General features: G+C 35.2%; 1 protein-coding gene across 4 annotated transcripts in view; it reads left to right on the forward strand.

The window, feature by feature from the left end:
• LOC124630250 (four and a half LIM domains protein 2) overlaps window positions 1–26,569 on the forward strand; it is a 178,975-nt gene that overhangs the window by 75,287 nt on the left and 77,119 nt on the right. The window contains exons 1-2 of one of the 4 annotated variants that reach the window (XM_047164034.1): window positions 367–501; window positions 19,765–20,021. The exons of 2 other annotated variants lie outside the window; for them this stretch is intronic. In XM_047164034.1, coding sequence (XP_047019990.1) covers window positions 19,837–20,021 — 185 coding nt within the window. In that variant the 5' untranslated portion in view covers window positions 367–501; window positions 19,765–19,836. Of the gene's footprint in view, window positions 1–366; window positions 502–19,764; window positions 20,022–26,569 lie in introns of those variants that run through there. One more of the 4 variants, XM_047164036.1, reaches the window with a different exon arrangement.

Genomic DNA, 26,569 nt, shown 5'->3' on the forward strand with positions numbered 1-26,569 from the left:
CAAAAAAATATATTACCAACGTAATAAAACACGCGATATATTAAATGACACAAACAATGAGGGGTCAAGCTTGGTTGGACATTCACACGTTCCGTAGAGCCTAATCCCTTGAACTTGAGCAAGCGGAACGGAGGTAAACAAACGTCGGGCAACCCGTTGACGCGCATTTGTCATTTGGAACGCACGCGACTCGCTAGCGCCAGTGTCGTACGCGCGCGCTCCGCGATTTAATACGAACGCGACGTAAAATTCGCAACTTCGAAAAAAGTAAACAACGCCAAACAATTCGGTTTTCGAAATTCAAATGGTTCAGTGTATTCAGCCAGTGAGAAATAGATAATTCAAGTGTGTGTTTTGGTAATTTATTGAGTGATTGTGATTTTTTGTTGTCAATTTGAAGTCATTGTTGTGGTTCATGAAAGAAATGACGGCAGAATGACCGATAAGAGGCTGATACAGCGAGTTTGCATGCTGTTTCAATAAGCAGTAGAGATTTCGTTGGTTTGTTTCATAATTATTTTATAACTACGTCAAGGCTGGAAACAAAACATTGTATGTGTCAAATTCGAAAAAGTTTTAACTAGGTATTTTAAATCGGAGTTCTAACCTCTTTTGATTGAAGAGTAATGAAGAGTGCTTATTTATGGTGGCAATGCAAGCTGCAAATTCCGGAAGCTTGCGTTAATATTACCTACCTCAAGAAAACATGGGTTACCGTTATTGTTATCGTTCCTAGGCAACCAATTGTTTGAGTTCGGTTCTCACGTAGGTATTTATAAATCTTACTTAGATATTAGATTATCTTCCTAACCGGATCATTACAACTTTAAGTAGGTAGGTTCATAATGAATGATGGACTGCATAAAGTAGGCACTTACAACATAACAAACACACAGGTACCTAATAGTTACCTACTTAATGCAAACGTTACTGTCGTGATGATGAATCGATCAGGTACCTACCTATTTGAGTAGGTAATTCGAGAGAATTTCTTTCAGATGAATGAATGTGAATTTTCACACAATGGCCGCGTATCGTATCCTACACCTAGCGTTTTTGCATGCTGATCTTATTACCTACGTACCTACTACGTACCTACGTTTTAGGCTCCCTTATCGCTATTGTTCTGAAGACTCATAAATACCACTTCCTAGTTTACCTAGTAAACTGGGAACTCAAGTAGGTACTCACAGTCACCTGACCGCACAATCATGATGACAGTTCTTTTAATTCCACTGATAATTTTGTAGGTATTAAGACAATTCTGACTAAAATGTTTTGTAAACATGGATGACATCGATTCTAGTATAATTAGGTATATTAATTAGCTACCTACTCAGTAGGTACCTAACACAGTTTCACCGAGTCCTGTGAAAAGTCTTCAGGCATCCGACAAAAAAAATCTTCCCCAATAAATGGGCTGACGAACACTGAAAGAACTTTTCAAATCAGACCAGTAGGTAGTTCCTGAGATAACGCGTCAAACTCAAACTTGAAACTCGCGCACTTAGGTATTTGCCTACTTGGATAGGTACCGGTAGTAATGTCATTTAAAACTTTCCTGACTAGATTTTAACATCACCAGTTTTAATTAAGTTCTTAGTCTGTTCAATTAGGTGACGAACGTATGTTACTGGTTTTTATTCAGATATAGTAGGTACCTACCCAGGTGCTCGTAGAATCCAATTGTTATTTTAATGACTGTTTTTCACAGCAAAAGCTTAGTAAATTAAGATCTATTAGGTATAATTAAACTATTAATAGCGTCTTAAAAATATGGTCTCGACACCTTCCGAATACAAAATGGTATCGATTCATTAATACCTTCGCAATAGAGTGCTAGTGCCGCCATTTTCATAGGTTTGATCATTTTATATCCATAAACGTTGCACATGATTAGACTACACATACAGGTTGATATCTATTACCTACATAAACTGTAATATCTATGTATATTAGTGATTTGCTATGCATACGTTGATATATCGATCCACTACATAGAACAGGTCTCTTTCTGCATAAAAGATGACATGATATGATGTGTTTATGCATACTGTCCCTTTATTTGGTGACCAATAAAGAATAAGTAGGTACTTAGATATAATATTAGTACAGTGCACTGTACCATATAGTATATTATACGTATACCGTCTACCTATACAGCTAGAGGTACTACTAGCCTGCGTACAGACCTCTATAACGCCAATGTACAAGGAGACGAGCAACTAGTATAACTAGGAAAAGGGATGTATAAAGAAAATCCTGTTTGTCCTCTTAGGGTTCAAGCAGAAGAGTGCATCAGATTTTTGTAACTTTACATTACAAATTAAAGATGCCTGTCCTTTTTACTGATTAAACCAAACCCACCTATGTTCTATTTGAACCCTCAAGTATTATAGTGCTGTGGTAACTCTTTCGAACAATCGCGCAGCTTCGAGTATTCCAACCGTGATAGTTGGTTATTTCGGATAATTTAATGCATGTACTGAATACAAAAAAATCCAATTCTTACCTGATTTTTCTTTGGACACCTGAGTCACGAGCGCGCTTGACATTCAGCTATCCGTTTAAATATTCAGTGGCTATTCACGTTATTAGCACGAATAATAATTAGCTGTGTTCCAGCTACTTAGGCAGGCATTATACATAGTTAAACTAGCATTTAATATCTATTAGAACGCGAGCACATTTTGTGCTGTCGGAATTAATAGGCGGATCTCCGATTGAATCCGGAATTCCTGGGTTGGACAGTGTTTTATTTAGGTCGTTTTCTAGCAATAAGAACCTTCAAAGTAGGTAGGCATAAGGTCGAAATTAATATTCTTTCAATTTAAATCACGTTGGCGTAAAAAGTCTAATCATTTTTACAATGGCTAATCCAGATGTGGATATTTCTTCTGCCGCATGCGTCCAAAATGTTTGTAAACTGTCAAACGTTTGTCAAATACCATTTTCGCATTTTCGTGTGTTTGAAAAACATACATGCACGCTGTCAAACATATTTGACAATCTTGACGTCAAGTTTTATTCTGCCATTCAGTTTGTTTGACAATAGAACTTGATTGGAGAGAAAAAAATACGGTATTTCGTTCGTAGACTTTTGTTCTCTATTACAGAGTAGGTAGGTTAATTTGCATCGTCTTTTTGTAATGATACCTACTTAAACACTTATATTTACCAGAAAATACTCACCTAATTTCTTACTCAAGAAAGAAACTGAAGTGAACCCGACCCGAATGCAAAAGAGTATACCCAATAACTAAATGAAGTCACAGACACCACGATATTATAACTAAACCTCATTTCATCAACTCCACAAAATGTCGTAAATGATCTCCCAGGCGTCGAATAAACATGGAACTAAAATATACTGCTAATAACTTGCCGTGTACAGTAAGCAATTATTTAACATTAAATTAGCACCGTTGGATACTTGGCACTGAATCTAGACTAATACTTCAGTTCTAATATGTTAAAATAAGAGCTATATCTATCGCAATTTCTAGGACAAAAATGTTTTTTTTAACCCGCGTCCATCCCTAAATTCGCTTTAAATGATCGTTCGAGCTACTATTACTGCATTATTCATGTTGTCAGATTAGTAGAATGAGATACTAGGAAAACGACGAGTTCCTTTCCCTTGAAAATATGGTCTGTTTTCAAAATGCTTACATCAGATAGCTCAGCTCTTCAGGAAGATCAAAAATATCACGCCATTATAAATTGCACCAAAATCAAAGTGCACCTCACTTGCAATTATAGTGGACCTGTCTACTTACGGTAAAAAATATGGCTGTCACCGGAAAATAACAAGATCCGTAAGTTTATAAATTTACTAGGAAGTTTATAAACTTTCGTAAGATTCTAAACGGGAGATAAATTGTAATACGTTCACATTTTCGTAAATTTATCAATTTCCGACGTCATACGGTAAATTTATAAACTAACGAATATCTATTCGTAAGATTTTATATGGTTCGACCAATCACAGAAACTCTTTGAAATATACGATCTTTGAAATACGTAAAATAACACACTGCTCTCTGATTGGTCAATGTTCATAGTGGCAATGCTTGTGTCCATAGGGCGGACGCGAAGAAGGAAAAGTGACACGTGACAGCCAACCAATCAGATCACGCGTAGCGTTTGGTTACTGCTTACTTATTATTTTACGAGTGAGTTCAGTAAGTTCATCAATTTACGAAAATGTGGACGTAAAATATTACAATTTATCTCCCGTTTAGAATCTTACGAAAGTTTATAAACTTCCTAGTCAATTTATAAACTTACGGATCTTGTTATTTTCCGGTGACATGGCCATATGGTGCACCTGCAGTGCAATAAATTTCAAACCATATAAGAGCCATATTAATTACCAGCAAATCTTAATTACTAAATTAGTCTCATTTCGTTTAATAACGTTTCTATAACGCCGGTGCGTACGCGCAAGACTTGAGTCATGCTTTCACGATTCTGAGTCAACCGCTTGTTTTGGTGAAAAAAGAAGTAAAGCTGTATTATGACTGGTTAGGGATTATTGGAATTCTTAAGTTACGAATAATGATGCTGGACTGGAATACTGAAACAAGGACTCGTTCGGAAATGGTTTATTTGCAAATGTGTAATTATTATTAACTGTTGCTGTGAGTTGGGTGGCATTCTATCGATATTAAAGAAAATCAAACTTTCTTCAGATAAAAGTAGTTAGTAAAACATTAAGTACAAACCTCCAAATCTACAAATTACTGTCTTTTTTTTTTCGTTCTGATAGTTAGGACAGTTCTCTTCTGCAGCTAAACGGAGGATAGGATAACATCAAACCTCGTTTGACAGTTCATATTTTTTCTGGATACATGTGACTGCATTCCATTTTTTAATAAAATAATACCTCCTTTGACGTAGCACGACGTATTACAGCTCTTACAGCTACATACAAATACTTCAGTATTCCGTGATTTTCCTTAAACGTGACCACGAACAAAGTCCTTTAACACCATATTCCTTTCCTTGAAAACTAAACACGTTAGTTCTTAAGCTAATTGGATACAAAACAAATGTTTCTGTGAACTAAAATTCATTTGTAAAACAAATATGGCGATTGTAAAATTGTAACAATGGCGGCTTGTGATCAGCTGATCGTGTGCAATGCGATTATGACGAGCGGTTTATGCATTAGAGGTTGGTTAAGTGCAGTGGGGAGTTAAATAGCTATTTTTAGCTCAGCATTTTGTTTTGTTCCTTATTTTCTGTAGTAATCGTATTTTTTTTTCAACGGTATGACATCAGATACTGTATATTAATGATACTGGAAGCAAAAAAATTGGTAAAATGAATGAAATGCTATTTCACGAATACGCAGAAGTCGTCGAATCCTTGGCGGTTCTAACACTGGTAAAACGGTGCTTTGTAATATAGTAAATTAAGCAAAACTGCACTATATGTATAATTATAAAATCGTTAAACGAGACGCTGTTATTTTGTTACCAAAACAACAATCGATTGTTTTAAAAAAATAACGTCTGAGATGACGAGCTCAAATATCGTATGCCGGATGAATCCATCATGAATGTTTTTACTGAACGAACGTGAAAAGAAAATATTTTTATTTTATTTTCGACCTAGTAGAATACAGAAACTGTTTTCTTATTTAATAACAGAACCTATAGGGCTATAGGCGACTTACATGTTACCTTCAAACTATTTTTCGGTTCGATTTTTTTGGACGCCAAAGACGTGCTAACTTATGAAAGGAAGAAAGAAAAAAAAAAAGAACCTATGAAATGAAACTCGAACACAGTAGCCGTTCAGAAAAACCTAACATAAGTTATACTATTTACTGTTAGCTACCTATATTATTAACATTTTTAATATTTATAAACGTTGCACTTAACGGGAAATTCACACTATTGTTGAATTATTTCAAACAGGAAAATTATCTTCCATTGGCTACCAACTACCAACTCGCGAAGTTTCCAAAGCTATCAAGTGTAGGAATTTGTGGTTTGTATTAGATTTCAGAACAATGCACTTTCTCTTGTATATTGACAGGACAATAGTTGTTTGTTACTATATGAAACGTTTGCTAAAACAATTTACATAACCTGCTTCTAGGCTGTACGCATAACAATAAGAGAGAAGCGGAATTGATAAACTGGCTATTATGTTGGGTACTTGTATGATCAGCAATTTTTCAGAGCGACTGGAATTGTCAGTCTAAAAATATATGGAAATATGACCACGTTGTACGTAATCCTATGTTATATATTTTTTCACGTTCCTACTAGATTTTCTACTTACCTAAGTTTTACGATTTATCACATCTTACTACAGCAGTTAGTTCATTTAATCACCCACGCTGACCAGTAAACAAGCCTTCTGCTACACGTAATCTATCAGTTTGCAGAATGTATGCATTTACTTTCACATACTTAGTATATGTTACCATTAAGGTAATCTGTGGTATACACTATAATAGTATAGTATATTGTATATATAGTATAACACTATAGTAAATTAATTATTATACACACCTATCGGTCCGAACCTTTAATGAGCAGAGTATCTATTTTGAAAACATAATGAATAAGGTAAAATACAGGAATATAACTCGGAAACAACTTTGTTGATTCATTATTTTTATCACAAATACAGGGAATACTAGTTACAATGTTAATAAAACAATAGTGTGGCAGTTCAAAGTTCAAAGTTATATTATGCATTTTACGTGGCTTCTGCTAGTCACAAACACTAAAGCTTTGGTTTCCTAGGAAAGCGGTGCCGTCATATAGCGGCCGTAATACAGCGGTGAATGACGTCACTAGAACGTTGTCTATGTAAACGAAATGGGGCGGTTTCCTAGAGAGCGGTAACGTACACCGTAACTTCAAAAAGCGGTGCCGCCATTTGCATGACGGCCGTCTTGACGGTGTCAGATGGTTTGGTGAACGTTTTATTGAAAGCGGTGAAGCTTTTTTAATCCGTATTTATGTTTGTTTTTTCGGAACAACGTAAAAAATGAGTTCCAACTCTTGGAGCAGCGAGGACGACGAAATTTTAATAGATTTCGACCACGAAGCAATAAATAATATAAAAAGTAAAGATAATAGAAAAAGTCAACTAAAACAAAATCGGTGTCGTGAAATTTGAGAAATATTAAATAAATCAGGTTAGTTAGAATAATACAACTAAAAAAAAGTTTATGACGGTGTGTTAAAACGGCCGTGGAACTTTCCACATGTCATCACCGTAAAGACGACCGTCTATTTGCGTCCGTAATATTACGGCCGCTATATGACGGCACCGCTTTCCTAGGAAACCCAAGCTTAAGACCTACAATAATCTAGTTGACACGTTATTTCTGTACGTTAAGCATAAAACCTCTTCGGTAAAAACTGACAAAAAAAGAAAAAGTCATCGATAAAAAATTCGAATATCGAATATTCCGTATTCAAAATAAACGAAGCGTTGTTTACACAACAACTCAATCGAACGATCTGTTTTAGATCTTCAGCAGAGATTGACGGCTCCAATTACATGGTATTCACAATGTCTATCATCGTCAGACATTGTTATGCCGGAAAATTGGATTCTGTTTGATGAGTAAATGTTTCTTCACATATTGGCGTGCCTACACTTCGGATGATGTGACGTCACTGGAATCTGTGTCGTGTAGTTGACGGTTCTGCTGCTTAGGGTTTCGGTCCTTGATGAGCTATGAAATAATGTGAAAATAACATTATTTTAGGTGGTCTTTTGTTGTCGCATAAGCATAATAAAGCCCTTACTGAACATCAGGCTAGTTGAACATTTGCATCATCAGTAATTTTTTTAATCAGTAAAAAAAATTGAGCACAGATTACATATAGGATTCCATAAATCAAAATATACAAAAAGTTTAAGTAATTAATTAATTTAATAAATAAAAGCTTTCATTATTCATACGAATTAATTAATTTAATAAATCAAAGCTTTCATTATTCATACGAATTAATTAATTCTAATGAAATATCACGACTGTCATCACACGGGATGACTCAAGGCTGGCCACTCCCTTACGACATAAAAAATGTATTATTATTTTTACGCGCCTTTTTATTTACCCGACGCCATTAATGTAACTGTCATTTTATGTTGACGGTTGACGTTAATTCAAATGATGGAATGTTTGATGACTTCTTTACTGCAAAAAGTTTTTATACTATCTTTCTTTATGTTTTGGTTATGGTTATCTATGGAAAACTGAAAGAATTTATCATAGATGCGTTCCAACAAAGTACGAATGTCTTGTGTTGTGACCCTAGTGTGATGACGGCTGAGACTTATAATGCAGAAGACAGCTCATTACATTAGTTCTGTTAATAATAAACAATGCGTTTGTTAAACTGTCAATTACCTGCTGACAAAACACCATCGCATCGCACAATATCAATAACATTAGCAAATGCTGCCAAGGAAAACTTGGCATTCTATATTCAAAAATATTTTTTTTTCTGTGTGTCCATGAAAAAAAAAATACTGGCACAGTGGTCTTTTTAACTTAAAACTGTTATCTTCAATTTCACAATCTTGTTCCAATTTCAAAGATATTTTCAAAGATTTTTTTAATGCAAAGGTCGCTAATAGCTGCCCACATTAGAGTCGGTAGTAAGCTCGTAAGCTGTCACAGATAACCTATATCTCGGGCACTCAGGCGCCGGTTTATCGCAGGTTTTTACGCGCAGCCTTGAACATACCTTCTGATACAAAACAGTAATGAGGAAGAGTGAAGAGTACCAACCACGGAGTAAGAAAATATGAGCAGAGATTCCATAATGCAGGTAGGCCAGGCGCGTATATCTAGGTCAAAGGCTTACGATGGGTCATCATCAGTTACGAGCGAATTACTTTAGAGTTCTGGTTCTTTGAAACATCTGTCAATGATTTGTGATATTATGTACATAAAATGGACGGTTCCAAAGAAAGCGTAGGTATAAGGGCATAGTCAGAAATGTCCCTCGTACCTCGAACACCTGCATTTTGGCGCGTTACATTTTTCGGAGATTTGCCGATGTGGGCTATGGCATCTCCGCTAATACTTTGTTCTCCATGGTACCAACCAACATATTTCCCAGTAATAAATCATGCTAGCCGCCATCTCTTTGGACCAAAACAAATATCGGTCCAGTTCAATAAAACGCTTTATAGAAATGTGACCTATTTAATCGTTCTAGGCTTTTTTCAAAGAATCACAGCTGGAATGCAATGGCTGTTTATTATTTTGTGCAAATTGTGGATTATAGCGAAAAATAACAATGGACGCCATTAAGCGCATGCTGTGAAATCAAATCGAACTTAAAACTCGGATTGTTTATTGTTCTTTGAAATAAATGTATTCTTAGTATATTCGTGTAGAATCGAACGTTGTATAAAACCTTTTTTAAGTGTCTGCTGGATGCCATTGTCTATGTTTCTTGAAAAAAAGTTAGGTAATAAATTAAGTTTTGACAGAAGGTCATTCCTACCATTAATGAAATGGACAACGCGGAAGATAATGACAATGAAATATAAGTACCTCTTTGAAACTGTATATTTGTGAGAATATTTATTTGAAACATCAAAGTGCAGTATATCGAGGACAACAATAATTATAATTTTATGTTTTCCCGCCTTCACGGAACATCCGACAGAAAAAGGGTTGACAACTACTCTATGCTCACCCACAGATAAAAAAAATCGTTTAAAAAATTAAAGTAATCAATTACCTACGCGTAGGAACTTAAAAAAATTAGCTGACAATAATATTTGTTGAGCTTCTATCATATTTTAAACGATCATTATATTTTACATCTTTGATCACGACATGAATTGTTATTTCAATTTTTATCGTCTCATTAAACATAGCGATCTAACGAGAGCAGTCACGGAACAGAAAACATATTCCTCATTAGAGACAGATTTTTTTCTAGAAAAATCTCTGTGATTATCTTTCAAATAAGTAGCTGCACAGTGTGCAACGCGCAATGTGAAGCAGTTGAACACGAAACGCGTATGCCACTAATTACAAAACAATAGAAAATCAATTGTGTCACATGTATATTAGCGCTTCAGAGCAAGATACGAAAGGGTAAGTTTGCCGACAGTTACGTCAGTTTTCTTAAAACAATCATACTTCGAAAATTGAACGTGAAAATACGTAGTGAACTGTTGTTATAAGGAAACTGAGACTTATGTTGTGTGAACTTGGACGTAATTCATTCATGATTAACTTAATGGCTGCTAACAAGCACGAACGCTAAAAACATCGTAAATATGGACACGTAGTGATTACAGATAATGGGTGTGAGTCGTTAAGTGATTTCTTCTAATTACTACACGGTGATAAGTGTAAGTTAAGTAGAATTAAATGTGCGTTATTCTGTATTATACGTTGATTCCGTGAAACCTTTGAATGATGTGTTTATTAACCGCAAAATTGTCTATGTGCCTACAAATTTTTATTTATTTACGTAGGTTGTGAATGTTTCAGCACTTCCCAAATCATAAGACATAATTCAAATTCACAGATACAACATACTAAAAGACAGTGAATATGAACGGCTAGTGGCGTTTTTTGACAGATGCTCACCATTTTTTATGAGTTTTTTTATATAGTCAGAATAAGATTTAATTATAAACTTGCTTAAAAAAAATAAATGGTTTTCAATTTATTCATGAAACAATTTTATTGATGTAAGCAGTTTAAGTAGGCACTCTGTACTAGGCAGATTCGAATTTACACAAAAAAAGGGTAAAAAGAAATGTTGGATTTATTCGACTTGTACGAGCAAGAGACGTAGAAAATGTGCACCTAATCAAATTGATAAAGCAAAAATATTCAGGAGATACCAAAATCCAAACTCAAAAAACTGCAGCCAAAAATAGATTCTAATCCGAAAGTAATAAAGTAAAAAATTCGTAACATGTTTTACGTCATCTGTCATCGAGTGTTTTGTTTACAAATTCCTTCAATAGCGAATAATTACCAGAGTCGTTGCACTTAACCTTGGTCAGTGTAAATCAAAGTTGTCGTCAAAATTACAATGAGGTCAGGTAGGTGAAGAATGACAGACAAAACGTCGCATTTCTTTTTCAGTAACTGATACTGAAATATAATAAACAGTTTATTATAAATTTTAATTACTGGGTTTTTCTAAGTTTTTTTGGCGGCTTTGAAGTTGTGTGTTAATTAATAATATTAATTGTATCTTATAGCTTTCGATAACTTTCAGAATGAACCTAAACTATGCCACAAAATAATAGCAAGATACGCTTACTCCCGTAAGCTTCAAGTTCAAGAATAGGTAACTTACGTTGTATTGGACTTAGTTTCTAAAAAAACACTCGAGATTAAACCACTAAATCCAATTTACAAGTTTGTAATCAAATAAAAACCAGAACATAAAACTTATTTTTTTCTTCTACCACGGATATGATTAAGCGATGATGAATATTATGTGTAACATTTTTGTCTAGTCGTAAAATATTTTGCACACTGTGCAATGACCGAGCCTGAGACATTTTTATTGGTTTGTTCAACGACAAATGATCTTGACATTGAATTTATTTCACTCGTTGCATAGTTTTGTGTCAAATTAATTTGACATTTCTGGATTTCTTAGTTATGAAAAATGTTTATGACATCTGTTACTATATGTGATAGCGATCATTGACCTTTTATTACTTGCTAAATATTTAAATACATTTGAATACTTACATAAAGTAAGTATAAAGATTAAACGAGTAGACAGTTTTTTTGGGATTAACACCAATGTAGAATGTAAAATACATATCGTTTAAATAGTAAAATGTAGTGGTATAATAACTACACCTGGTCCTATCTCTAAACTCTAACAGCCAGTTTCTTCATCAAAAGTTAAAGCCAAAGTAAATGTCAAAGTAATGTCTAAAGTAAAAGTAACGGTCATTTTCAATTTTTCTATTAGTTTTGCTGTCACTTTAGTCTTGAAAAAACGATTTTGACCGTTACTTTTACTTTAGACATTACTTTAACTTTAACTTTTGATGAAGAAACTGGCCGTTAATGAAGTATTTTTTACGATTTTACTTAGTTACAAATAAAATCTATGTTACGACCTACTCGGGCACAGAAACCTTACGTTGCAGACCTGATTTAAATACGTAATATGTCTTAACCTACATGCTTAGACACTACTGTTCTAAATGCGAAAATAACTTTCTCTGTTTTCAAATGGTTCATATCAAGGACGGCTAGTTAGATGCATTTGGTATTAGATTTTTGAGGAAATAACTATTTTTCTAGTCGTCATTCTCCATAGAATGACCGATATACAGACGTTGTCTAACACGACTCTTCATTCTTATGAAGGTTCTCTTAAGATAACCTGATCATACCAACATTTCTTGAAGCCGATATTGATGTTAAGAAAATGTGTAAGTACTAAGGATTCCTATATGTATAGTTACTATAGTTCGGCCATTCAGAGAATGCGTTCCTGACACGTCGCGATTGAACTGACGACGTAACTTTGCAATGGCGTTGCAGTTACGATAAAAATATTTTTGCTGGTTGTTTACCGTTTTAACAATTGAGGAGCATTAAAACAACATTATTATATCAATAATCAATGAATGTAGTTACGTCGTCAGTTCAATCGCGACGTGTCAGGAACGCATTCTCTGAATGGCCGAACTATACCTTAATAACCTTTAAATAACAGGTCTCTTAAACGATTCTAAGATCTAAACAGTCAAGAGCATTAGTCTACCATAATCACAGCTAGATTGAGTGATTATAGAAACAAGTGAGGATTTTCTCACGCGACCCATGAGTTCCAATAGATTGCTGCAGGTGCGTCTGGGCCGAATGACAACATGTGTACATAATGATGGGACGTCGCCACCGTAGAAAATATAAATAAACGCTCCTATATTGTATAGAAAGTACTTGGGAAACAATATTTTCTTGAGAATGGATGGAAAGATATAATTTATTTGGAGATTATGTCAGTCTCTTATCGACGCAAATATTGGATATTTTACTTCGCCGATAGGCTTCGTAAAACAGTCTTGAAGTTTCAATTTTCGTTACGGGTAGTCAGAAGCCAGAAAGTCTGTCAATCATTCCCACCAAAGGGTATTGGATAGCCCGGGTAACTGAGTTGTGAAGGTCTTAGAGGTAGTCGCTCTATGTAAGGCGTTCGTTCTCATCTGCTTACGGTTAAGAAGCTGTATAAAGCCAGGCAGATGATACTGTAAACTATTTAAGTAAAGCAAGTATAATTCAAATCAAAACACCAGTTTAATGACAAGAATTCTTGTGTCTAACACATTTGCTTTCAAGACATTTTTACCCGACTGTCTCACGGTGCATTGCGACGTGATTGACTGACAAAGAGCCAAAGCAGTAAGAATTATAAGTTATAAAAATAAATTTATCTTTATCTTTATCTTTATCTTTAACCCATGGAGACATGAATACTGAATATCTTCTTTTAACTTTACGGGTCGTTGCACTCAGCCGACGTATTATTTTAAAAACTGATAATAATGTGGTAGAACGTAAAACAACAGTTGAAAAACGAGGCATCTTAATCAAAGAAAATTTTGCAATTTGCATTATAATCCTAGTTCATGTGCCATGCCAAATTATTTACTCCATTTTTAATGGCAAAGAGGGAAACGTTCTAATCAAAATAACTGAGTAAATCGTTGAGTGGCAATGAAAATTCTTTTGAAAGAAATGGACAGGATGCGAACGACAACTGATGATGTTTCCATACATTCCTTAGTATAAAAACTTAAATATCTCAAATACTAGACCGTTCCACAATTGCCCCATCTCGTTTTAAATAAAATGTCATATAAAATATATGATTTTGCTACCGAACTCGTATTTTTCGCACATAATTAAATGTTATGACACAGGCATAATCAGAACGCTGTCAAGAAGTTTAATATCAACGATATTTTACTGCGTATAAATTGGACGTTATTTTTAAAAGTGCTTTTAGACACATTGACACATTTTAAACCTGTGCCCGTTATTTTATTGGCTATTAATAAGCAATAACGTGGTGTAGGTATAGTTTATAGTCCTACAGGAGGGTGTATAGTCCTATAGGAAGGACATATAATAACACTAAAAAAACGTAAAATTAAAACTATAGTTCATTTCATCTTCGAAAATGTAAATATATTTTTTTTGACTGAGAACTAAATGAAGCCCACAGTGCAGTGATATCTCGTACTTATGACGTTCGTTTTTAAATAATCTCGATATACTTAATTAATAGAGGCAAAGTTATTACGATGTCTAAATACCAATAATGCAAGGAAACCCGTAAGAGTCAGAACGTGACTATAAATAGATCGAATGACACTCGCAAAGTGTTAAGTATATAATTAGATTACGGCATCAATGCTAAACGTGCACATTTTTCACTTGACCATCGTTTGACAGCTGCTGTCACGTAACGATATAATAGTAGAAAGAGGATTTACTTGTGTGTGTGTCAAATCAACTGTGCTCTGGTTTTTAGTCTATTCAGTTTATTCTGATGTAGAGTTTACATTTATTCGACAAGAAATTAAATAAAAGGTGAGGTTATCTTCATCGTATAATATTTTATTACAGTTAATTTAGATAAAATTCTTCACATGAAATTCTAGGTATGACTTTAATTTCGAGCTCAAAATAAACGACTTTATTTATATTCTCGCAGAATAAAGATAACAACACCGTCCACATAATTAATTAAGTCGTCTAAAAATATTACAGCTATACGTTTTCTTGACACAAATTAATATTAATTTTTGTGGCCAGATGTCAGGCAGTTTGTCCTCAGTGCTATTTCTCTCCGTCATCTAACCCTACGATTATTCAGTGTCGCGCTGAAATTGAGTTTTCACCAGAAACATAAAAATAATTTAATGAAAACCTTCCGAAGTTAAGTATGTATGTAGAAAGATATTATCGGCATATAAATGTATTCACACGCATGTGTTTTTTTTTAATATTTTTAACACGCAATCTTGAACGAACGACAGATGATATCAAAACGTTTAAAACCTCGTTAAGGCCATTAAATTTTAAACGTAGAACATAAATTAAAGAAAATATGGACTAAACAGAACCGCGCCGGAGCTTATTCGATATTTAAACTTAATTGAAATGTAATCATACCATAGACAGCTAAACGGCTTTCCTAATACCGCCATTTTGTACCATATCGTTTTATATTTACCGTAAATGTCTATCTGTATTTGGATATTTTATTTTCGTAGTGAATAAAGTCGCGGTCAAGGATTGCATAATGCCATTAACGTTGGAGAAATAGCACGCGGCGTTTGCGCACACTTGTGAATGATTCATTCAATTGCGTTCACGTGAACGCAGCGAGTGCAGATATTAATGGTTTCGAGAGTTGCAGTTTCACAAAATGCACTTGACCTGAGAAAATGGCTGTCTATTTCTCCTTGCTATTTTTCTTAATTATTAAAACTAAATTATCTGTAAAATATCTTAACTGTGACAAGATGAACAAAATAGAGGATGATGAACCATAAATCAAGATAGTTCTGCAGTTAGTCCAAAGTGCTGATCCCAAGTTGCCAATGACAACTGCTGTTGACAAAAACATTTTTAGGGTAATTTATTATTTCAAAACACGTCACGTTCGTAACTAAGCTTAACAAAACATAAAACGTTTCGTAATGCCTAATTAATCGCCTTATATGGACCTCGTTAATCCTCTACAAGTAAGCGCATACGACTGTCAGCCGATTGCAAATTAAAAAAGAAAAAAAAACAAACTTATTTATGCTCTGACATGTCAACAAATGACTGTTGATTATTTTGAGCTTTAATTTTTTGTTTACAGTCCAGTTTGAAACCTTATTAATTTAGTTCATAATGTATTCTTGTTAGCTTGCAATATTTTACGTGGGAATTGTTATAAGGTTCTGTTTTTACGCTTATTAAATTGTTTAGCAATTCATGTCGACTAAATACAAGTGCAATGCTAAATTTAAATACATGAGACTGGACAAAAAACGTTCAAACGTATTTAGTAGAGAATTTTGCTTAGCAACTAATTTTGCTTGACGTTTGACAGTTACTCAGTCTGTCACTTTTGACAGATAAATGTAAACAGACTTCGTACATACAGCCTTTTGAAAGTGACTTATCTCTCAATTGTTTCTTAACTAAAACAGCGTTCAATGTACTCTCCTAGCAATAACAACGAGAGAACGTTTCTAATTACCGTTTAATCAAACTGCGTAAGTTTATACACATTGTTCGAGAGTGCGGAGACAATGGTCATAAACGGTGAATTGTTTAAATTAGAACTTCCGACGGCAGAGGTCGCGGGCAGCGCCGGCGACCGCTTCCTTTATTTGTTTTAATAATTATTGTGTAACAAGACAATGTAGGACACATGTGACCGATAGCCATTCATATGGACATGCATTTGCTTAGTTCTCATTGTCAATAAGAAGGTTCGTTTCGCACGTGGGAACCGTAACTAATTGTCATTGAAAGTAAATCAGCAAGTCGGTCTTTGTCGTATGTAGTGTCTACTTATTGTAAAATACAACATAAAATGGCGCCTTTAAATTCATTATAGCGAACGGAAAAATATTTTCTGAGTAAACATTTTGTTAGGCCATTCATGTAAATGGCCCACTGTGCCTCAACTTATACCTTCTCTTTGACATGTGTCATAAAACAACGCTAATTTATGCTGCCTTCATTTGTTAAGTACGTACAAGCTTTATGTATTAGCTTCAGGTCCTTTAACTTCTGACAATTTGGATACAAAGAAGAGTTCACGAAGCCTGTTATCCTCCTATCTATATCGATTTATTTCTATGGTAATGTAAAATCTAATGTCTGTTTAATTTCTACCGCGAATAAAATCCATCCATCAAAGATATGAGGGCTGCCTTTTAAGTCGTGTCGTTTGAAATAAGTATAGACAATCCAATAGGTTATTACTGTTTATTGTTTTTTTAAGAATACTAAGGGATTTTTTATGTACTTTTGCATACGTTCAAACAAATTTTTGAAATATTTATTCCATTCCAAAGTCGGGGTAGAACAAAACGGCCCATTTGCAAGCGTCAACAGCTTCTTCAGGTGTGCTGAAAGGTGGACCACGAAGAATTTGCTTAATTTTGGGGAATGTAATAAAATAGTTAGTGCTTAAGTAAGGGCTGTCATGGTGCAGGATCATTCGACGTCTTGAATTATTTTTTCTAAATTCGGTGATGACTTGTGGCAAACAAATAGTGGTATACTAGTCAGCGGTAACCGTTTTGCAATAATTTAGTACAATAGTGGCGAGGTGACCACCCTTTGCCACAAACGAGGCAACCATTTTGTTTTTAAGTGATTCTTGAAAGAACGACTCCGGTCGGTTTTGGCTCGTCTTGGAAGACCCAGACAGTTGACTGCTGCTTGGAATATGGATCGCAAGCATATATCTAAGACTCGTCACCCCTGACTATATCATAGACATGCTTTGACTCTCCTCCGTTAAATTGCTGCGGAGTTTTGTGACACCAACTTACTCGGGCTGTTTGTTGGTCGTCGCTAAGCAAATGGGGTATCCAACTAGAGATCAACTTTTTTACGCCATGTTCTTCGTGTAGAATTTTTTGGATAGTGGTCCCTGAAATGCCCACGGATGCCTCTATTGTACAGTATGTTACATATCGGTCTGCGAGAATTAGCTGCCGCACGGCGTCGATATTATCTTCCGTCATGGCGTTTTTTGGACGACCTTCACGTGGCTTGTCACTGAGGCTAGAGTGGCTACGTTGAAATCCTAAATATTAGCGTTCTACGGTCCTAAGGCATGGTGCTACATCATTAAATACAGAACTAATCTCTTCAAAGCACTAAAGTCGCGACAACCCCCTTTTAAAGTTCTAGAAAATTATCGCACGCAAATTTTCCTTAGACATTTCCATTTTTACAACCGACCTGCCACGTTTGAATGGACAATACAATAAAACTATTCGACCAATTTATAAACATTCTTTTGTTTTCGAATTCTAAATTCAAGAAGATGAAAGTGGAATATATATATTTTTTAATAATCGCGGGAAGTTAGCAAACGCCAGAACTTAAAAGGCAGCCTTACGTATGCACAGAAATGCAAGGCATGCATCAGTATCTTATCTTTTCGCACAAATTGTTTTACATGACATTATGAATTATGTTAACAACATGTTAAATTAAAATGTGGTTACCAAGTTATCATACAAAACAGTCGGTGAACGCTCGATTTATCTAAAACCTTGATTAAAAATCAAGGGTTATTTTGTGACATCATCGTAAACATGTTAGGAACAAAACTAAATAAGTGGTATTTTTTTACATTTAGTTAGAGATCCAGACAAACATAGTTTTGTACTTTTTCTGACTCTGACTACTCCGTGCCTTATCTCCTATCCATATTTTGACTCTGACTTAGGATTTTCAACCCATATTTTCTTGAGCTACGAACTCGATAACTGCAGGGCACCACCTAATTAGCATTTCAGCCATATCCAGTAATGGCCAATTTATAGTTGTTTTTGATCTGGCGATGCCCACGGGAAGTTCTCATAAGGCAGAAACGGGAATGACGTACAAGTACGTCGTTACTAGACGTGAGCTCATATGTTCGTCTTTACCCCGTAATATATCGTACGTAATAGTATCTCCCACGTATATCTTGAAATACACAAAATTACGTACATAAGTATGTGTAAACTTCCGCCTTTGTATTGTTTCTGTACTTCTCAGTTCTCAGATTAACGGGTCTCAATGTCAATGTCCTTATTTGCGAACTAATAAAAATAAAAATATATGTATTTTGTCACATGTAGGTACCTACCTATCCTACGTCACTCTGTTTTGACAGGTTGAAACTGATACTTTCTTTGCCTGCGTAGGCGATCGAGCGAAAGGTTAAAGTGATTGAATTTGAAAATGGAATTAGAAGCGATTCTCATTTGTAAGATGAAATAAATCTCTTTTGTTTGTGTATTTTTGCAATACCAAACGTTTCAAAAGAATCTTCTAGTTTTATTACACCTATTGTTTGTATGAAATGCATTTTAGCATCAGGCTAAAGTTTTTATAATGCGTCTTGCCTATTTTTGTTCTTTGAGCCGAAACTGTTCACCGTTATAAAATCCCACGATATGTAATCGAGATGTTTCGTACATTATGTTCGAAGTAGACTCATTCCTTGCACAATAAAAGTTAAGCAGCGTGCCTGGCTAAGTCCTATAAAACCGTTTTATGCGATAAACATAGCGGATAGCATTATTCGGGATTTGAACAATCGATCTAATTTTAGGAATGACAATACCGACTGATTAAAACAATGAATTTCCTTAATATTTGTGATATGAGTATCGAGTGAATATTATGGATTGACAATATTGTCATTAAAACGACATATTATTGTCAATTATAAATGTAGGCTGGTCCTAATCTCTCTCTGGTCTTGTCGGATTGCCGTCCCATCGGGCTGAGAGTGAAGGAATAGTGTGAGTGTATTTGCGCAGACACTACTGCGCAAATACTCGTGCACTATAATATGCCCTGCGCAGGTAGCTGATCTCCTTATATGAGGATGCCATTAATTGTACAAGCCTGGACAAGTCATATTAACCGTCTTTAACATCGTATAAAAATATTTGAAACCAAACCAACGAAATCTCAATTAGAACTGCCGCCATTCTTCATACCTAACTGTCAACCAACAGCCGATGTGTGATGACACCTGTCAAAAACTGTGATACCAAAAGCAAACCAAAGACAATAGATTAATAGTTTAAATGCCTCCTACGGAGACCGCGGTAGACGGCATGTTGTGCCTGTCTCGTCACGAGAACTGCCCCTGGAGTGAGGCCCTCAAGTCTGCAGAAGTGAACTGGACAGGTCTCCAGTATACTTGCTTGAAGATCCTGCATCTTTACTGCAAGGTCTTCGAGAAAGAAGATGTGCTGGAGATGGTTATAAGGTGAGTTTGATTTTTGTAGTTTACAGGGTTCTGATTGTAAGCTATTGCGTTAATTTGACAGTTGAGCTGTTGTGGTGTAGATTTATTTGGTGCTAAGAAGATAGATAGATAGATATATTCGAAGATTCTGTTGATATGAATCAAAAGGGTTTCTAAAGTGTTATTTCCGTTTGAATTTAAATAAAAAAAATCCTTTGAAAGCTTTTCTATACGATGCCAAACGAAATATTACTTTTATTTCCGCCAGCTGTATCAAAGTCTTTCGGGAATCGTTTTTTCAACTTCTTACAAACGACGCATAAATCTTGAAGTTCTACAATAAATCTTTGAACGGAAACATGGAACCATTTGATACAAAATTGTATACTAAAATCTTGACTCATCAACAATAACCGTCAATGTAAACATTATCGCTGTAATCTCAACAGCACTTTCTCGCTTTAATATTTCATTAGAACGATAATTTTATCGTGTAATAGAGTCATCAAATTGGGCGGTGCGCCCACGCATTCAGTCAGGATACATTCTTATAATCGCCAGTTCCTGTGCAATGGCGGAACAATCTAGATTGTACATTTAAAAATAATGCATCATACAATACGTATATGGAAATAAATACAGCAATAGCATTTTTGGGAATAATTTATTATCTCTTTTGGTTACGATGTCTTCATGTGTTTTTTAAACTTTGATCAATTTGAAAATACTTGGTATGTAATTCTTTACAAATCTTGCAACGTTAAAATGCCACTTAGGTACTGCTAGCTGCATCTTCCAAAGGGTTTTTTGCTTTAAGAACAATATCTTTAAGACGATAATCAAAATGCACCAAAAAAAAACAAACGACAAACTAGGATAAACACGTTCCTTCCATCAATCCCATACACACATTTATACCAATTTTGCCACCAAACCCACAACTCTAAGAATTAGCCATTAGCCATCCCAATTTGCGGCCCTTAGTCACAGACGTACTAAAAGTGATGGACGGCGTATCTGTAGCCAAAACAGCGTTACGTATTACTCCTAAGATTTACTGCTTCTAGGAGTCAGATAATGGTATGGTCATGTTGATGGAACTAATGGTGTCGTGAGTAATATTGGTGGCATATTACCAAGTGCTACAGATCAAGATCGAAAAAGAAATGAAGGGGAGATGAGTTGATATTCCTGTTTAGGTGTCGTTCGACGCAGCATTAGAAAAGGCCAAATATCTTTGTATTTCTGAAGTTAGCCATTTGACTCGTTAGGCATTTCTTGGTGCTTGCTAAGCATCTTCGCTTTGCTTGTCCGAAGTTGGCTACTATTGACTTCACAATAGTAACAAGGACCAGACACTCGCTTGCGTTACGCGTCAAATGACTAACTTCAGAATTGCAAAGATATTTGGTGCAAACTGTATTTTGTTGTTGATAAGATTTATGTTTTCAAATAAAAGGGTGAATGTTAACATTTTGATCATCATGTTATTATAACGAACTAGGTTTTTGTATCTTCGACTTGCACGGGGTATTAAATTAGCATAAGACTTGCCATCAGACAGGTTACATTAGGGGCGAAGAAATATTAATTAGTCAATCGGACCTTTAAATATCTTGTTTATGTACCTCTAATACAAATAGAGTTTGCTTAACGATTAATTTATTTATGTCGTGAACTGGTGTTTGATTTATTCAATCAATAAAGTGATGACACTAAACTATGTAGCTGTCTAAAATTAAGTACTACGATTGATTATATTATTTTAATAATGGTTTATCCTTTTATCCGTAGTTACAGAGAAGGAAAACTAAACAATTTTGATTAAATGTTTTAATACTGCATAAAATATGATTTTACATTCACAAATTGAATTATTTATGTAAACGTCACCCAAAAATCATATGTTACTCGCGTCTTTCCTTATTCTGTTACTGACGAAAACACATAAGTACTCGTAGGAAAGTGGAAAGGGCGTACGTTTTTGGGGGCTGTGTGTTATTTTCAGCCTACCAGTAAACTAATCTGTGCTATACTTTTTGACTTTGTCCTCTCTGATTGTTAACTCCTTCCCCTATAGTTGTCGTGATTTTTGCCACGCAAATAAAAACGAATTCATTGTCCCTCTTCACGACTACTTAAATGTCTTAGCAGTATATTTAGAAATGACCAAATCCCTTTAGAATAAATATCCGAATGTTTATAGCCTCCATTCAGGAGAATTAGATTTAATTTTATTGCTACTTGCGATATCAGCATTCCGAAACAGATTTAATAGGGGTATAAATCTTTCAGTACTGTAAAAGTAAAGGCATTGGAAGTTTTATCTAAATAAACCGTGTAAATATTCGTGTCACTTCTAAAGGTCCGTTTTCGTGCTATTTGTTTCAGTTAGTCTTATTCACAATTTCCTCTTTTTAAAATCTCTGAAGAAATGTTTGAACTCTAAGGATCTAGAGGTGTGGAGACGAAATGGGGAGGCCTTTGCACAGCAATGGGACAATAAAGACTAAGGAAAAAAAATCTCTGAAAGATATGTTAAACCCTAAAAAAATCGCATTGAATAACGCAATAATAAATTGAAGTGTATTCAAACGAAAAACAAATGAAGAACCGCGAACAGAACCTGCAAGGGTTGGCCAATTGAAATATTTTTCTGACAAAACAATTGAAATCTGATCACTGTCAATATTAAGCTACCTATTTACACAGATCCTAAATCATCCGAGATTACAAGGATAACTGTGAACCAGCGAATCAGTAAAAACTTTCCTCTTATGAAACACAATTAGATCAGCAACGCAAATAATTTCAATCAGAACCATTAAATTGTTCTAATACAATAAACGATCAGACATGTTTATCAAATCGTAAATGTTTAATTACCCGATTTTTATGCGTTTCGCTAATTTTATCGCTTAGAATATTAACCAACAGGATTAGAAATGACCGCAAATCTCTAAAAATTACACGCGGGGAGCAATAAATAATGACAAGTTCTACTTTTCATGTGAGCTGCAGGTTTAACAACTTAATAAGGTCTGGTGTCAGGTTTTTCTCAAATCCGCCTAAGGCCCTCCGCACATGGAGCTACTAAAAAGGAACTAATCACAAACTCACATTACTAACGAGTTTTTTGAGCGTCACCGCCCATACATTGCCATACAGGTTCGCACACGACGCGACTAATCACTAACCAGTTCGTAACGCGTTGGCAACTGATCGCGCGCGACGCGGCGTGCCGGTCGCCGAGCTACTAGGTTACCCGAGTTTACTGTGTTTTGATGTGAAAAATGAATGATCTGTTTATCTGTTTCACGCAGCTCTCGTGCTGCAACTGACAATCTGCAGTTCACATTATTTTGGATACATGGGTGAATCCAAAATCTGCGTCGATTCCTTCGACGTCTGTTATGATGATAATATAGTATAATGACATCGTCATCTTCGCTCGATCCACTCGACATTTTTATAGCTTCCAATAATTCCCCTTGCTAGGTTTTTCGCACGTGTTTATTTGGTAGTAGAAATAACAGGGGTGACTGAAACCTTGCAATGTGACTAGCGTCGTGTGCGAAATACAGTTTATAACTCGTTTGTAATTCTAATTACTGATTAATTCCGTCATATTTGAGTAGCTCCATGTGCGGAGGGCCTAACGGCCTCTGATATGGAATTGTAACAACGACAGATACTGAGAACCATTCGGGGATTAAAATGCTCCCAAGTCCCACGGGCTGGCAGCTCACTCGTGCATTTTCGATAAAATATCGTTATATGCACATGACATGACAAGCGTAACGTTGACGCACACGTGTTACATACGAGTATGAGCGGAAGCACTTTCTCCCGTTCCATTGCCAGAAGCCCAGGCACAGCAAAGGCGTTTCCAGTTAGTAAAATTCTCTAAGTTTTATAGGTATCAAACGGGGTTGTAAAACGGTTTTTGCGGGTGTTAAACTGCGTTGAGCTGGGATGACTCGGTCGTAATGTATTATGGCTTGGCTAATGAGGGCCGTGGCATTACAAGTCTATGAATTTAGGGTCAAGCAGGTGGAACTTGTGGGTTGATCCCTTTTATAATGTTTGGTAAAGGTTGTCATGAAAAATCTTCATAATTACGCTGGTTTATATCAACAGAATCGAATAGTGCGCGTTTGCTACAAAACAGTGCTTTTCACGGATGCATGAAAACAATATGATTTTACTTTCCTGCTCTTAGATATAGCTCATTGTTTTTTTGTTTTTACTTAAGCGTATACAATGCTAAGTGCAATCGATAATAAATCAGCTGCACTAAACACATTTAAAATGGATTAGAATCTTTGATTTTAAACAAATGAGAATCATCAATTTCTATTTCATTCTAATTTTGAAAAACAAACAACAATTCCTATAGTAAACCATATTGCTAAATACAAAATATTGCTTTATAGTAAAAAATATTGCTTTACTATCTGATAATCAGGTGGCACAGATCTACAACTATTAGCAGTCGAGGGCATAAACCAATCAGGCTTAGATTTACATCAATACTAGTCCAAGTAACCAGCCAACCTTCAAGCTTGGCCTTTGACCTAGAAGGAGTGACTTATTGCTATCTGGCAACCCTTAGAAATGGCTTGCCTCGTGACATTTAATTTACCCCGCCTTTTTTACCGTATCGGTTTATTCTAGACTCAATTTGATTAAGGCTTTGCTTTTCTAGCGGTTGATAAAATGGCAGATAAACATGAGGGATTAGGTTCAATAGACAATCAGTTGTCTTTTACCTGTTGCAATACATGCTCAGTCAAAATAATCGTGACGTAGTTTGCGTCATAACCATAATGCATGAACACACGGAACAACCATCTGTAAGTCATACAAAATACCAAAGTTCGGAATTCAAACGTATCGGAAGAAAAAACATTAAATTGAAACACCTTGAGCTCATTACAGATTCATCTCAAATATTTATATTATTGCATTACTTTACGTCAAGAACGAATGTTACCATAAGCAAAATGTTACAAGCTGCGAAAATCATTTTTCACACTGCATGTTTATTTCATTAGTCAAATGGGGTTGCAAGGAGGTCACAGAAAGGTCTACAGTTGTCTATGGCTCAGGGTTGCCACGTAATAATGATGGAATGGCTTGAAATAGAACGGAAATGTCACTTGGTATAAATATAATGGCCCAGGTACACAAGGGGACATGTAAACGCATTTTAATGGCTTGATGGATTGGCAAATACATAAATGGATATCTTGAAATAAAAGGGACATAGGAAAAGCATTTGTGACTTATATAAAACTAAATTACAATGGCAATGTCACGTTTAAACTAAGGAAGTTAACATAATAAGCAAAATCAGATCCAAATAACGTTCTTCTGCAACTGGTGGATCTTCTAGCCTTAACAGCGTTCTGGCAGTTTATATTTTTTGTTTGATCTTAATATCTACAATCAAGCAAATATATTTTTCTTTTCTACAAGCCTAGTAAGTCCAAAGGCTGTTAGGTCGCCCGGGTAATTTTGATGACGAGACCCGATAGACGATAGTAAGTCCAAAGTAGACATGTCGCTGTTTATCGAAGTAGTCTAAAAAGAAGAAATGGAGGGACCATCGAAGATGTAAGGATTTAATTATTTTATGATCGCATATAAAAGAAGCAGCCATTAAATCAGAAATGTGATGCAATTAAAATAAACATTCTTGCAGATATTTTTATTACGATGTTAAGATCTTTGGGATCGTAAAAATAATGTATTAAAGTAAACTGATTGAAGTATTCGGAATCTCAATGTATAATTTTGATTTTTTTCTTTTAATAGTTATTTTATACATACAGTCCAGTTTGTGAAGAAGATTTTAATTCTCATATTGATTACTTTATCATTAAGCATCTCCGGAGCTAAAAATTCCGACGCTAGGGCGGTATGGGTGAAACTCCCCAGCTTGGGGGAGACCTTTATCCTACTGTGGACGTTTTTAGACCATGACGAGAATTGGGTAATTTTTCGTATGGGAGACTTTTGATGGAATAGATTGTCCACAGCCAGCCTTTTAAAAACCTTTACTCCAAAGAGGTTGTACTGACTAAAACTAAAAGCTGTCTTCTAAGAAATGTTGAAAGTTAAACAACGCCCACAGGTTTGCATCGCTAAGTAAATGGTTATGGGCTCGGCGTTCCATTAGATAGTGGTAAGGTTGAGCTCAAGGACGCTTCTGGTTCTAGATGCGGCTAAAAGGTTTTCTTACAATGTTTGTTCTTGCTGCGCTTGAGTTGACACGCTGAGCTCTCGATGTCAAAGAAAGGTTTAAGTAGGTACGATAGTAAAGTAAATTGTGGAGTTTCTTTCCTCTAAGACCATAACTAATTAAACTTAAACTCATAGATAATTGAGAAAATGTTCATGATACAGAAAAAATGGACGATAATTTTAAGGATACAATATTTTAATGACAGAATCTACTAATACTAGATAATTACAGAAATGTAAGGGAATTTGTTTACCCTTATAAATAAAATAAGTAGGACTGCTAAATTAGGATATTACATTCAGACATGTTTTTCGACTCA

The sequence above is a fragment of the Helicoverpa zea genome, chromosome 5 (assembly GCF_022581195.2).
Source record: "Helicoverpa zea isolate HzStark_Cry1AcR chromosome 5, ilHelZeax1.1, whole genome shotgun sequence".
Taxonomy (NCBI): Eukaryota; Metazoa; Arthropoda; class Insecta; order Lepidoptera; family Noctuidae; genus Helicoverpa; species Helicoverpa zea.